General features: G+C 43.4%; 2 protein-coding genes across 4 annotated transcripts in view; both read right to left on the bottom strand.

Annotated features, from left to right (window-relative positions):
• EPG5 (ectopic P-granules 5 autophagy tethering factor) overlaps positions 1 to 3,948 on the bottom strand; it is a 122,262-nt gene extending 118,314 nt beyond the window's left edge. The window contains exon 1 of one of the 2 annotated variants that reach the window (XM_055233424.2): positions 3,796 to 3,948. In XM_055233424.2, coding sequence (XP_055089399.2) covers positions 3,796 to 3,858 — 63 coding nt within the window. In that variant the 5' untranslated portion in view covers positions 3,859 to 3,948. The remainder of the gene's footprint in view (positions 1 to 3,795) is intronic. The other variant, XM_055233427.2, reaches the window with a different exon arrangement.
• Positions 3,949 to 12,545: 8,597 nt separating this feature from the next.
• The window catches only part of PSTPIP2 (proline-serine-threonine phosphatase interacting protein 2), a 93,569-nt gene continuing 91,181 nt past the window's right edge, over positions 12,546 to 14,933 (bottom strand). For both annotated transcript variants that reach the window (XM_055233489.2, XM_063645210.1), the window contains one exon: positions 12,546 to 14,466. The gene's annotated coding sequence lies outside the window, so the exon portion shown is untranslated. The remainder of the gene's footprint in view (positions 14,467 to 14,933) is intronic.

The raw sequence follows: 14,933 nt of genomic DNA, 5'->3' as shown, positions 1-14,933 counted from the left end.
GGCAAGATCATACAGAGCCCTTAGTCCATGCTTTGGACTCTAGCCTCTGAGTGATGGGAAACCTTTGAAAGGTTTTGAGGAGAGTAACATGATCAGTTTTGTTTTGAAAAATATATATCCAGTTCAGTTTAGAGAATGGGCAGCAAGAATGAATGTAAAGAGGCCAGTTTAGAAGAAATCCTCCTTGGAGAAAGGTTGTAGTAGTTAGGATGGAGAGGAAATGCACAGAATCAAAAGAATATTTAGAAAATGCAATTGGCAAGACTTAGTGAACGATTAGATTTAGAGGGTGAGCAAAAGTAGATATCAAGGATTTTTGGTTTGACCAAATGCCTCTGAAATAAAGGCCTCTTCATAAACTTGAACAAAAAAAAATTAATGTATGTTTGTATAGGAAAGTTGCCCAAGATGGATAAAAAATATAATCAATTGGTTTTTCATCATGGATCTAAAAGCTTAAGATTTTTAACTTTTTAATTTAGAAATTCTGTTTTAAACAAAATAACTTAAGAGGGAAACCCCTTAACAGACTCTTTTTAAAGCATCTGTAACATTCTATCTATGGAAAGACAAAAGACATACAGATATATGAAATAACTATTAAGCTCCTGGATTAAGAGTCAGGATTTCTGGCTTTAACCTGAGTTCTCTCAAGAACTGCATGACACTGAGCAATATTTAATCCCTGGAGGCTTTAGTTTCACCTATATCTTGGGGAAAAAAAAAACTAGAGATTAAGACTTAAGATTCTGCTCCCATAGACAACTAACATTTATGTGTTATGCACTACTGCATTCTAGGTTCAGGGATTTTTTTTTTCTTCACTGGATAGGTATGATTTTTTTTTTTCCTGTAGTCTCATCATTAAGCAGGTTTAGGGATCTTATGCATAGCTGGCCAATGGCTTTTTTCTTCCTCCTGGGCCTCGATAGTTCTTTACCAACCCAATACAGTGCAAAAGCATTTCTTTTAAAAATATTTCTGAGCCAGGTGTGGTGGCTCACACCTGTAATCCCAGCACTGCGGGAGGCCGAGGTGGGCAGATCACCTGGGGTCCAGAGTTTGAGACCAGCCTGACCAACATGGAGAAACCCCGTCTCCACTAAAAATACAAAACTAGCCAGGCATGGTGGCACATGCCTGTAATCCCAGCTACTCAGGAGGCTGAGGCAGGAGAATTGCTTGAACCCAGGAGGCAGAGGTTGTGGTGAGCAGAGATCGCACCACTGCACTCCAGCCTGGGCAACAAAAGCGAAACTCTGTCTCAAAAAAAAAATAAATAAAATTCCTGAAATCTGGTACCAAAATGACTTTCTCACCAGAGTAACTCCTCACAGACCTGGATACACCAATGTGTCTAACTCCACTACAGCGTTTTAAAAAGTCATATCAAGAAAATGTGGTAAATTTTAGCATGGAATACTACGCAGCCATAAAAAAGAACAAAATCGTGTCCTCTGCAGCAACATGGATGCAGTTAGAGGTAATTATCCTAAGCAAATTAATGCAGAAACAGAAAATCAAATACCACATGTTCTCACTTGTAAGTGGAAGCTAAACATTAGGTACACATGGACATAAAGAAGGGAATAATAGACACCAGGGCCTACTTGAGGGTGGAAGGTGGGAAGAAGGTAAGGATAAAAAAACCACCTGACAAGCACTATACTCATTACCTGGGTGATAAAATAATCTGCACACTATACCACCAAGACGTGCAATTTGCCCATGTAGCAAACCTCCACATGTACCCTCTAAACCTAAAATAAAAGTTGGAAAGAAAAAAAAAGCACCATAATGAAAGAAATCCACATAAGTCATTTACAGTCTATTAAGTATAGTACCTATGAACGCTAGCCTCCTGTTAAAACCTTGCTCCCATGAGAAAATCGGATTACAGTATCATGTTTAAATTACACCTGCTTTGGAACATCACCCACTTCTGAGGAAAAAAAAAATGTCCTGTACTTGTAATACCATCCTCCTTATTTCCCAAATGTAAACTCTGTTTCAGGTATGCCAAAATTAGGTCTGGCCACACGGGAGCAGCATTTAATCTGTTCATCTTAGAAAATATATATAAATGAGGCCGGGCGCGGTGGCTCACGCTTGTAATCCCAGCACTTCGGGAGGCCGAGGCGGGCGGATCACGAGGTCAGGATATCGAGACCACGGTGAAACCCCGTCTCTACTAAAAATAAAAAAAATTAGCCGGGCGTGGTGGCGGGCGCCTGTAGTTCCAGCTACTCGGAGAGCCTGGGGCAGGAGAATGGCGTGAACCCGGGAGGCGGAGCTTGCAGTGAGCCGAGATTGCGCCACTGCACTCCAGCCTGGGCGACAGAGCGAGACTCCGTCTCAAAAAAAAAAAAAAAGAAAAAAGAAAGAAAGAAAATATATATAAATAGGCCGGGCGCGGTGGCTCACGCCTGTAATCCAGGCACTTTGAGAGGCCAAGGTGGGCGGATCACCTGAGGTCAGGAGTTTGAGGCCAGCCTGACCAACAAGGAGAAACCCCGTCTCTACTAAAAATACAAAATTAGCCGGGTGTGGTGGCGCATGCCTGTAATCCCAGTTACTCGGGAGGCTGAGGCAGGAGAGTGACTTGAACCCGGGATGCGGAGGTTGCGGTGAGCCGAGATTGCACTCCAGCCTGGGCGACAGAGCAAGACTCCGTATCAAAACAAAAACAAAACAAAACAAAACAAAAAAAAAAACACAGGCTGGGCGCGGTGGCTCACGCCTGTAATCTCAGCACTTTGGGAGGCCGAGGTGGGTGGATCACGAGATCAGGAGATCGAGACCATCCTGGCTAACACGGTGAAACCCCGTCTCTACTAAAAATACAAAAAATTAGCTGGGCGTGGTGGCAGGCGCCTGTAGTCCCAGCTACTCAGGAGGCTGAGGCAGGAGAATGGCGTGAACCTGGGAGGTGGAGCTTGCAGCGAGCCGAAGCTTGCAGTAAGCCGAGATCGCCCCACTGCACTCCAGCCTGGGCGACAGAGCAAGACTCCGTCTCAAATAACATATATATATACACATATATATATACACACACACACATATGTATATATGTATGTATATATGTATATATGTGTATATATGTACTATAATAAAATGAAAATCCAGACTGCACTTATAAACAAATCAACTTAAAATCACTCTAATATCACATGTAGTCTAATACAGGAAACTCAGAAAATTCAAATACTTCCCTACTGGGTGAGTCCCGCCCTGGGTTAATTTCTAGCCACTCGTGCCCCTTATAAACAATCAAAATAATAAGAAATAAACAGAGCACCACTATCATCTTGAACTTTCAAAGTGATGAGAAATGGCACATCACTAGTCTACTTATAAAGTTCTGCCAAAGGTACCTTCTCCGCGTGGAGGAGAGGAACATTCCCTCTTTATGCATGGCAGGGACTGAAAATGTTCTAGGATATAAAGGAGTAAAGAGATAGTCAACGATGGGGCGGAAAGAGAAAAATTATTTCACGGCAGGAAACCAGACCCAGGTGAGGAAAGCCAAGAAGAGAGCAGAAAAAGAAGAGGCCAGTGAAGTCACAGGAGGGAGAAGGAAAAATGGGGTCCAGACAGAGTGTGGCAGGGGGATGTGGAGAAGGAATGGAGGAGAAGGGCCGGTGTCAACGGGTGGTGGGATCAAATATTGGAAGGTGGAGGCAGAAGATGCAGAGGGCTCAGGGAACGGGAGTAGATTTGGCTGGGGAGGCCGAAGAGAGGAGCAAGGAGACACAGCACACTGCCAGAGCCTCGGGAGGGTGGGGAGATCCTCACCTTTGTTTTAGTCCGGCTGGCCTTGGCCTTGGCCCGGCGCTGGGGCTTCACCGCCTCGGCCATAGACCCTTCCGCGGCGCCGTCACCGTTTGTTTTTGTCAAACCCCTGCGCTTCACGCAACCTGCCCGGTTCTGGCCTCCGGACTGTCACATGATCGAATCTCCGCCACTCCCGGAGAAGAGGCGGTGACTCGGCGCCTCTACGGGCCGCAACGTAGGACAAACCACTCCAGGACGCATTTGCACTGGAGGACGGCGGGCCCGCCCCCTTCCCGGAGCCCAGGCCCCACCCCTAGCCCTGGCTCCACCCGGCGCGCAGGTGTCTTGGGTTGCGCTGGACAAGGGCAGCGACCCAGGCTGACCCACCTCCTCCGTCTCCCGGCTCTGCGGAACCGCACTCAGTGCGGACCCCGGGCGCGCTCGCACACCTCACCTGCGTCGGCCTGAAGAAATGCGGGAAGTGGGTTTGCCATTCTTTTTTTCATCTTCAGATAACCAGATCCAGTCGGTTAGCCTAAATCCGCACTGCGCGCAAGGAAGAAACCCTGACGCCCATCGGGGTGTGCACTTCAGTGTCCTCTTTTGTAAAGGGGAATGATCATACCTGCCTTTTCGGATGTCATGAGGATTTAATGGGCTCTCCAAGAAAGGTGCCTGGTAGCGGCAGGCATGTCGGTACATGGTAGTTATTAATTATCATTACTGTACAAATTCCCAGACTGGAAAAGAGACATGTGCTCCTAAAAGGACAGGCAAACAGGTAACAAGACAAATAAGACCCGTAAAAGTATTCTTAGTATACATTTTACAGTAAAGCTTGTCCACATCTTCCCTTCCCAGCTCTAGGATTTCTGTGATTTGCTTGTATCCTTATTGTTAGTGTCTGTCAATCCTCCCAGAATGTAAGATCCTCAATGGCAGAGTTCTTGATTTTGTTGCCTGATGTATCCAAGGGTCTTTAGAACACTGCAGGTAGTAGCACATAGTAGATACTAAATAAATATTTCGTGAATCACACACATGAATATGAGTTTTGTCTGGCGGTGGGGTAAGATAGTTGAAATGGAGTGGGCCAGGCGCAGTGGCTCACACCTGTAATCCCAGCACTCTGGGAGGCCGAGGCGGGTGGATCACCTGAGGTCAGGAGTTCAAGACCAGCCTGGGCAACATGGTGAAACTCCAACTCTACTAAAAATACAAAAAAGTCGCCGGGCATGGTGGTGGACGCCTGTAATTCCAGCTACTCAGGAGGCTGAGGCAGGAGAATTGAACCTGGGAGGCGGAGGTTGCAGTAAGCCAAGATGGCACCATTGCCCTCCAGCCAGGGCAACAACAGCGAAACTCCATCTCAAAAAAAAAATAAGAAAAGAAAAAGAAAGAAGAGGAAGTGGAGTATATGGGAGGGAGGAAAAAGACCATCCACCCACCTGTAGCATACCCGAGAATAAAAAATCCAGCAATATGGCATGAAAAATGGAAAAGACTTCAGAGATACAGTTTGCTTGTTTATGATGATATTTTAATTGAGTATATAATACAATTTCGTGTATTTTGTTCCTAAATCCTCCACAACAAAAATTATTAAACTACTCAGAATGTACATGTACTTTGTATGTCCTGGTGTGTGTGTGTGTGTGTGTGTGCATGTATATAAAGTTATCACCTGCAAAGAGTTGGCAGATATGAACAAAATCTTTATACCACCATTACTGTCCATAACTTTTGCTGATATTTCTCCCAGTCTGGAATACCCTTGCTCTCTGACCTCTCCCAGTTTAAGTCATTTATGACATTTAAAGTTCTCTTTGTGTTACCCACTACTTGGTCAGCAAAACACAACTGACCCTACCCTCAATTTGCATGTTTTACAGTTTAGTTGGGAAGCAGACACAATGCATACATTGTGATATGTGTATCATCGCCTAAAGGGTAAAAGAGGCATACATTGGAAAGACTGAATGAAGGGATGACACCAGGGCAGGAGTGAGTTCCACACAAAGAAGAGGTTAATCAGGGAGGATGGGAGAAAGAGGAGAAGGAGGAAAGAAATGAAGGTTCTTTAAAAAGCAACTCAGCCAGGCACAGTGGTTCACGCCTATAATCCCAGCACTTTGGGAGGCCGACGTGGATGGATCACCCGAGGACAGGAGTTCGAGACCAGTCTGCCCAATATGGTGAAACCCTGTCCCTACTAAAAATACAGAAATTAGCCAGGCATGATGGTGCGTGCCTGTAATCCCAGCTACTCAGGAGGCCGAGACACAAGAACCACTTGAACCTGGGAGGCGGAGGTTGCAGTGAGCTGAGATTGCGCCACTGCACTCCAGCAGCCTGGGCGACAGAACAAGACCGTGTCTAAAAAAAAAAAAAAAAAAAAAAAAAGCCAGGCACGGGGACTTACGCCTGTAATCTCAACACTTTGGGAGGCCAAGGTAGGTGGATCACGAGGTCAAGAGATGGAAACCGTCCTGGCCAACATGGTAAAACCCCATCTCTACTAAAAATACAAAAATTAGCTGGGTGTAGTGGCGTGCACCTGTAATCTCAGCTACTCAGGACGCTGAGGCAGGAGAATTGCTTGAATCCGGGAGGTGGAGATTGCAGTGAGCCAAGATCGCACTACTGCACTCCAGCCTGTGAGACTCCGTCTCAAAAAAAAAAAAAAGACAACAAAAACTAAATTTTAGAATGTGTATGGGTTTAATAAATTAAGATTAATTTTTAAATAATTTAAGATATTAATTTCAACGAGCAAAATAACAACAAATGTCTTCTCTATGCATATGTACTGTTTGCAGAGATACTAAGAAATTCACCTTGACAGCAAGCAGTGTTCATCACTGGCATAATTATCAGAGAAGGGTTTACTACTCTGGGCTATAATAATTATCACCAACATTTTCTGAACTCTTACTCTCTGCTGGGCACTGTTCTGAGTACTTTTCACATATTAACTCATTTGATTCTTCCAACAACCCCGCAATGTTGAGGATTTCATTGTTTTCATTTTATAAAAAGAGAATTAAGACTCAGAGAGATTGAATTATTTGCTTAAGGTCACACAGCTTATGTAAGTGGTGGAGCTGGGATTTGAACAAAGGCAGTTATACAATATAAATGGACTTCGAAGAGGAAGCCAGGTTTACTGTCTCCATGTTTGCAATGTTTAATACTTATACACTGGGGCCAAGATGACTATCAGAAATATTTCATTTAAAAGATACTGTATTAATCATAATAGTCACAGTGCTGACTACTGGATGTCAAGGTTATATATTTTTTCTTCAAAAATTTCTATAATAGTTTTAAATTATAATATTTCTTTTTGTTGTTGTTTTTATTTTATTTTATTCTATTTTATTTTATTTTATTTTATTTTTGAGACAGAGTCTCGCTGCGATGCCCAGGCTGGAGTGCAATGGCGTGATCTTGATCTTGGCTCACTGCAACCCCCACTTGCCAGGTTCAAGCGATTCTCCTGCCTCAGCCTCCTGAGTAGCTGGGACTATAAGCATGCACCACCACACCCAGCTAATTTTTGTATTAAATTATATTTCTAAATGCACCTGCAAACAATATAGAAGTACCTACGATAGTAAGCTAATACTCCTTTCCCCAGAGTTAACAGTAACAGTTCAGTATACATCCTTTAAGACTTTGCTCTACTCATATACAAAATCACACTCTTAAATACTCCATGCCTATGTATAGATTGTGACCTTTTAATTAATTAATCCTAGAGCTATTTCCTTGTAAAAACACCTCATTTTTCCTTTAGTTAATAAAATATTTCATAAACTTATTTAAACTTGTTTAAAACTTATTTAAACTTGTTTAAAACTTATTTAAACAGACTTTTGATGGCCATTGTGTTGTTTCAATGTTTCACTATTAAAAACAGTGCTGGCAGGTGCGGTGGCTCATGCCTATAATACCAGCACTTTGGGAGGCCAAGGTGGACGGATCATGAGGTCAGGAGATGGAGACCATCCTGGCTAACACGGTGAAACCCCGTCTCTACTAAAAATACAAAAATATAGCCGGGCGTGGTGGTACGCACCTGTAGTCCCAGCTACTCGGGAGGCTGAGACGGAAGAATTGCTTGAACCCAGGAGGTGGAGGTTGCAGTGAGCCAAGATCACGCCACTGCACTCCAGCCTGGGCGACAGAGATTCCATCTCAAAAAAAAAAAAAAAAAACACCCTCACACACAAAAAAACAAACCAGTGCTTTACATGACCACTCATATATTTTTATGCATGTTTATTTCTATAAAATCAATTCCTAGATATACAATTGCTGATCAGAGAGGCATTCTTATTTTTAATTTTGATAAATATTTACCAGATTTCCCTCTAATAGGCTGTATTAATCTTCACTGTGGCTTTAAGAATATAAAATACTTTTTAATCTCATGATTAAAATCTTGGTCAATTAAAAACAAGAACAAGGCGGCCAGGGGTGGTGGGTCACCCCTGTAATCCCAGCACTTTGGGAGGCCAAGGTGGGCGGATCACCTGAGGTCAGAAGTTCGAGACCAGCCTGACCAACATGGAGAAACCCTGTCCTTACTAAAAATACAAAATTAGGCAGACATGGTGGCACATGCCTGTAACCCCAGCTACTCAGGAGGCTGAGGCAGGAGAATCACTTGAACCCGGGAGGCAGAGGTTGTGGTGACCGGAGATCGCACCATTGCACTCCAGCCTGGGTGACGAGCGAAACTCTCCATCTCAAAAAAAAAAAAAAAACAGCATTCATAAAAATACTGTAACTCACATATTATGTTATGGCATTCCATAACGTAATATGACTATGATGCATAAGTCAGCCAGCATCTGGAACAGAGTAAAAGCAAGGTTCAGTGAAAGCTGCTGAACTCTAGAAGGTACGCTGGGTTGACCTTTCTTAAATCCCCTTGCAAAATTCCATTCCAGAGTCTCCGTTGCCATCTGGTGGCAATGCCCGCTTGGTGAAACCTCTTACACGTGATTTCCGAGAAGTCATTCATGCTACAGATAGTTACTTTCTGTACATCATAACAGCACAAGGCGTTATTTCATCATTCTTCATTACTAAATGCATTTTGTAAAATTGCGAAAGAATCAGGTTACTTCTACATTATTTCAGTTTCTTGAGACAATTAGCTCGCAGAGCAAGTACGTACCAAAAATGTACAACCTATGTTTTTCTAACAAACTGTCTTCCATAGGTGGGGTCTTTTCCATTAACAGACTTTTGCTTCCATAGGCAGCAAAGCATATAAAACTTGTCCTTTTTTTCCTCTTATAATCTCCAAACATTAAATGAGTCATACAAGTACAGTTGACCCTTCAACACTGCAGGAGTTAGGGTCACTGATCCTCTACACAGTTGAAATCTGCATATAACTTTTGACTCCTCCAAAACTTTATTTTATTTTATTTTTTTTTGACATGGAGTTTCACTCTTATTGGCCAGGCAATCTCATGCAATGGCACAATCTTGGCTCACTGCAACTTCCGCTTCCCGGGTTCAAGCGATTCTCCTGCCTCAGCCTCTTAAGTAGCTGGGATTACAGGCATATGCCACCACGCCCAGCTAATATTTTTTTTCTTTTTGAGGTGGAGTCTCGCCATGTCACCCAGGCTGGAGTGCAGTGGCGCACGAAATCTCAGCTCACTGCAAGCTCCACCTCCCGGGTTCACGCCATTCTCCTGCCTCAGCCTCCCGAGTAGCTGGGACTACAGGCGCCCACTACAGCCACCACGCCTGGCTAATTTTTTTTTTTTTTGTATTTTTAATAGAGATGGGGTTTCACTGTGTTAGCCAGGATGGTCTTGATCTCCTGACCTCATGATCCGCCCGTCTCGGTCTCCCAAAGTGCTGGGATTGCAGGCGTGACCCACCACGCCCAGCCCTAATTTTGTATTTTTAATAGAGACAGGGTTTCACCATGTTGGTCGGCTGGTCTTGAACTCCTGACCTCAGGTGCTCCACCCACCTTGGCCTTCCAAAGTGCTGGGATTACAGATGAGAACCAGATATTTAAGGCCGTGAAATTTAAATGTATTTGGCACTCAAATGGAAATTTCTGGCAATAGCTGTCCCTTCAACCTAAAACAAAACTAAACTATACTGAAAGGCAGATAACAAAAATATAAGCCAGGGCTGGGTGTGGTGGCTCACGCCTGTAATCTCAGCACTTTGGGAGGCTGAGGCAGGCGGATCACCTGAGGTCAGGTGTTTGAGACCAGCCTGGCCAACATGGTGAAACCCCATCTCTACTAAAAATACAAAAATTAGCCAGGCATGGTGGCAGGTGCCTGCAATCCCAGCTATTCAGGAGGCTAAGGCAGGAGAATCACTTGAACCTGGGAGGCAGAGGTTGCAGTGAGCTGAGATCACGCCAGAAAGAATTCCAGCCCCTCTCATCTTGACTTGGTGGCTAGTGCCCTTTTTTTTTTGTTTTACAAGAACAATTTAGCCTTTTGGGAAGCGCTATTATATAAACTATCACTAAATTCCTTCCCAAAGCTAGTTCGGCCTATGCCCAGGAATGAACAAGGACAGTTTAGAGGTTAGAAGCAAGATAGGGTCAGTTAGGTCTGATATCTTTCACTGTCATAATCTTCTCAGTTAATATTTTTGCAAAGGCGGTCTCAATCAGGGTGAAATGAAATGGTGATAACATCTGTGCTGCACCATAAAAAAGAACGAGATCACGTCCCTTCCCAGAACATGGATGGAGCTGGAGGCCATTATCCTTAGCAAACTAATGCAGGAACAGAAAACCAAATACCACATGTTCTCCCTTATAAGTAGGAGCTTAATGATGAGAACACATGGACATAAAGAGGAGAACAACAGACACTGGGGCCTATTTGAGGGTGGAGGGTGGAAGAAGGGAGAGGATCAGAAAAGATAACTATTGGGGCCATGCGCAGTGGCTCACACCTGTAATCCCAGCACTTTGGGAGGTTGAGGGCTGGAGGATCGCTTGAGCCCAGAAGTCCAAGACCAGCCTGGTTCGCCAGGCATGGTGGCTCACGCCTGTAATCCCAGCACTTTGGGAGGCCAAGGCGGGCAGATCATGAGGTCAAGAGATCGAGACCATCCTGGCTAACACGGTGAAACCCTGTTTCTATTAAAAATACAAAAAATTAGCTGGGCATGGTGGCGGGCGCCTGTAGTCCCAGCTACTCAGGAGGCTGAGGCAGGAGAATGGCGTGAACCCAGGAGGCGGAGCTTGCAGTGAGCAAGAGATTGCACCACTGCACTCCAGCCTGGGCAACAGAGCGAGACTCCGTCTCAAAAAAAAAAAAAAAAATGTATATATATATATATATATATATACACATATATAGTGTAAATCCTGTTTTGTTGAGCACTCTCACTCACTGGAATTCTTAATTGGATTCTTCTTTCTGATTGTTGTGCCTTTAATTTTTTTTCTTGCCTTAGTGCATTGACTCTAGGCCCCATCCACATCCCTTCAGTACCTCTCAATTCCTTAAACACACAGTTCCAACTGTCAGGAACTGTGTCCCTACCTAAGGACCCTCTCAGATTGTTCCCACTCTCCAGCGTTGGAGGCAGCCCAGAAGTGCTGGGAAATTAATGCCTCCTAGGAGCATTCCGCAACCAGTGACTGACAGGAGTTGGTGAATAAATACTCCAGCTCCCTTGTGGCTTAGTGCAATATCTCCTAAGTGTGTGTGTGTTCTTTTTGTTTTGTTTTGTTTTTGTTTTTGTTTTCTTGAGACGGAGTCTTGCTCTGTTGCCCATGCTGGAGTGCAGTGGCGCGATCTTGGCTTACTGCAACCTCCACCTCCCGGGTTCAAGCAATTCTTCTGCCTCAGCCTCCTGAGTAGCTGGGATTACAGGCATGCGCACCATGCCCAGCTAATTTTTTAACTTTTAATAGAGACAGGATTTCACCATGTTGGCCAAGCTGGTCTCGAACTCCTGACCTCAGGTGATCCACCTGCCTCGGCCTCCCAAAGTGCTGGGATTACACCACGCCCAGCCCCAGTTGTGTGTTCTGCACTGTTTCCTGGGAGTCTTCAACAAGAGTAAGCTCCAGCTGCCTGCCATGTAGCTTACTTGATAATGCACGCTTTTTTTGCCTTTCTTCCTTTCCCTATCTGGCTTCCCCACTTCCATACTGGCACTTTCTGGAAAATGTACTTGTACACAAATCCTTATCTCGGGGTCTGCTTCTGATGCAACCCAAATTAATATACCAACAGTCTATAGAATAGCTCACATTTACTAAATTTAACACATGTACTCATTTGGCTTCACTCACTTTGCACTCCTTAGTTCTCTTTCAAGCGGTTGTTTCTCTAGCTATGTTTTCTTATGGGCCACTAATTCTTTCATAGTCTCTACTATGTGCCAGGTGCTGGAGATACAGCAGGAAAAAGAATAGACAACGGCCCTGCTACCATTGGGGTTCCAGTCTAAAAAGGAAGACAGGCTTTGAACAATTAATTTCAAGGGTGAATCATATCATAACAAGGAAAATGGAAGGGGGGAGAGATGCAGTAGTAGGATCCAACCTAGTCTGAAGGCACAGATGGTGTCTCCCAGAGGAAGTAACACTGCAATCGACCTCTGAAGGATTAGTACAAAGTAGTTCGGCACCATCTCCATTTGGCTTCCCTGACCAGCGACTTGTCTTTTTGAAACCTAACAATCACAAATGTGGCAAGGGATCAAATAAAGCTTGCAAGAGTGATATGGTCAACACAAAAATACGAAGCAAATCCCAAATTACCAAGAACCTTTATTTAACCTACCAAACTAAAAGAGCAATAAAATAAAAATATTTTCCATCCACAAAACGGTTTTACATCAACTGCACTGACCAATACAGAGAAAAGGGAAATCCCTGAGGAACTGCCAACAATAAATAATATACTTAAAAATAGAATGTTCTGAGTGTAAAGGAACATTTCCTGAGCCCATTCAGTTGGGGAAATTTGGCCCTTTGCAAAATTCAGTTTCTCAAAAGGATATCCAACTGATGCAAGTTTCCTGTCATGACAAGAAGCTGTCATGTTCAGTAGCACCTTACATGAAAGGTGGGGAAATAGGCCAGGCGCAGTGGCTCACGCCTGTAATCCCAGCACTTTGGAAGGCCAAGGCAGGTGGATCACCTGAGGTCAGGAGTTCAAGACCAACCTGGCAAATATGGTGAAATCCCATCTCTACTAAAAATACAAAAAATTAGCCAGGTGTGGTGGCGGATGCCTGTAATCCCAGCTACTTGGAAGGCTGAGGCAGGAGAATCACTTGAACCCAGGAGGCAGAGGTTGCAGTGAGCTGAGATCATGCCACTGCACTCCAGCCTGGGGGACAGAGCGAGACTCTGTCTCAAAAAAAAAAAAGAAAAGAAAAGATGAGGAAATAATCAATCTTCTTCCAATCAATTTGTCCATAGTTCTGGAAAAGCTACTGCACAGAGCAAGAGAGGAAACTATTTGCTCTCTGTAATACTGAAAAACTGAGAGTGCTATTTTAACTTGTCAATAACTAAAAGGTACCATTTTCTCACAGTGCACAGATGTTGTACAAAAAGTACATGACCTCCCTGCTGTTTGTGAGTGAAAAAGGAAAACCCAAATATTTGTGAAAGTGTAAGATGGATGCATTTAAAATTCTGGGGTCTAGCAAGGGAAAGGTTCTCTGTGAAGACCCAAAATTGAGGACTGGTTTTGTAACTCTAAAATTATCTTGAGGAATGGAATCAAAATATGGTATTTCATTGATTCTAGAATGTATTTTTTTCATACTTTAGCATCTTAAATTCAAATGGGCTTGGCCATCAATGGTCTGTCCCAAGTTTATTGGCAACTCCTCGACCCCACCTTCTTAGTGCAACATAAAATAATGGCATGTTTTACAATCAGTGGCTCCTTAAATTAGATTAAACATCATGCTCTGTAGTTCAGTATACACAGGGATCCACATAAAAATAAATCTGAAATTTAAACCCTGGTGATTTTCCCAATTGAGAAAGTGCTGGCAAAAATATTTGGCATCTTAAATTTCAGCATGAGCATCACAACTTCAGGAAGGGTTAGAAGAATAGTGATGTGGGTTGGGCTCGGGCTGTAGTTGTGGTTCTGTCCCTAATCAGCTAGGAAAACTGTAAGGAAATTAATTTCACACTTGCAGGCTTTGTTTCCTCATCTGTAAAATGAGAAAGTATGATCAGGTGGCTTCTAAGTCTTCCAGCCAAAAAGGAAGGTAATTTTAAATCTTGCACCACTGAGGCTGTGTGTCGCCATGGAAACTCCACAGCCAGGCTGCCCAAAGCCAAAGGAGCCACTACTGCATCTGGTGGCTCAGAATCCTCTGCTGCCACCTCGGCTCCTCAAGTGGACGCTCCAAATCCAGAAGTGGATTTCATGCTTCCCATGTTGAAAACCTAATTCATTCACAACCTGAGTAACTGGGAAAGAACAATTCTTCAGAATGGGGCAATTTGTAAACTTCAAAAAACTGCAGAACTCTACTTGCTTATGTTGTCCTAAATGTCTACCATAAATTTTAAATCTCTGAAAAATTATAGCGAGGGTTCACTTCAAAGTCTTCATGACTGACATAACATGGCTATAGGTCCTGCTGCTCTGGGTGCCCTTTCCATGTCATAGAAGCACTAGCCGGAAAAAGTTCTGGTTTCTGAAAGAAAATAACAAAGAAATTTCATTTGAATGAACAGTGCTTGTCAACACTCTCTCCTACCTTGAGAGTATATTCAACAAGAATAAGGGTGCAGGCCAAGGAAAACAAATGGTGAGGAATGGGTATTCCAAGCGATGAGAAATGGAATGTGATGATAACAGCATTGCTTTATGGTAAATAATACATACATTTACATTTTTATACATATTTTAAATTTGAAATTTTCAATCTATCTTTACCTAAACATGTTAGAATTAACAACAGGAATAGCAGCTAAAATCAACAACTACAAAACAAATCACAAATTCCTAACTCTTCCTGTTTAAATTTTTTTTTTTTTTTTTTTTTTTTTTTTGAGACAGAGTCTTGTTGTGTTACCCAGGCTGGAGTGCAGTGGTTCAATCTCAGCTCACTGCAACCTCTGCCTCCCAAGTTCAAGTGATTCTCCTGCCTCAGCCTCCCAA

The sequence above is a fragment of the Symphalangus syndactylus genome, chromosome 1, assembly GCF_028878055.3.
Source record: "Symphalangus syndactylus isolate Jambi chromosome 1, NHGRI_mSymSyn1-v2.1_pri, whole genome shotgun sequence".
NCBI classification, from domain to species: Eukaryota; Metazoa; Chordata; class Mammalia; order Primates; family Hylobatidae; genus Symphalangus; species Symphalangus syndactylus.
Note: the sequence above shows the minus strand (reverse complement) of the source record. Positions and strands in the feature narration are given on the sequence as shown.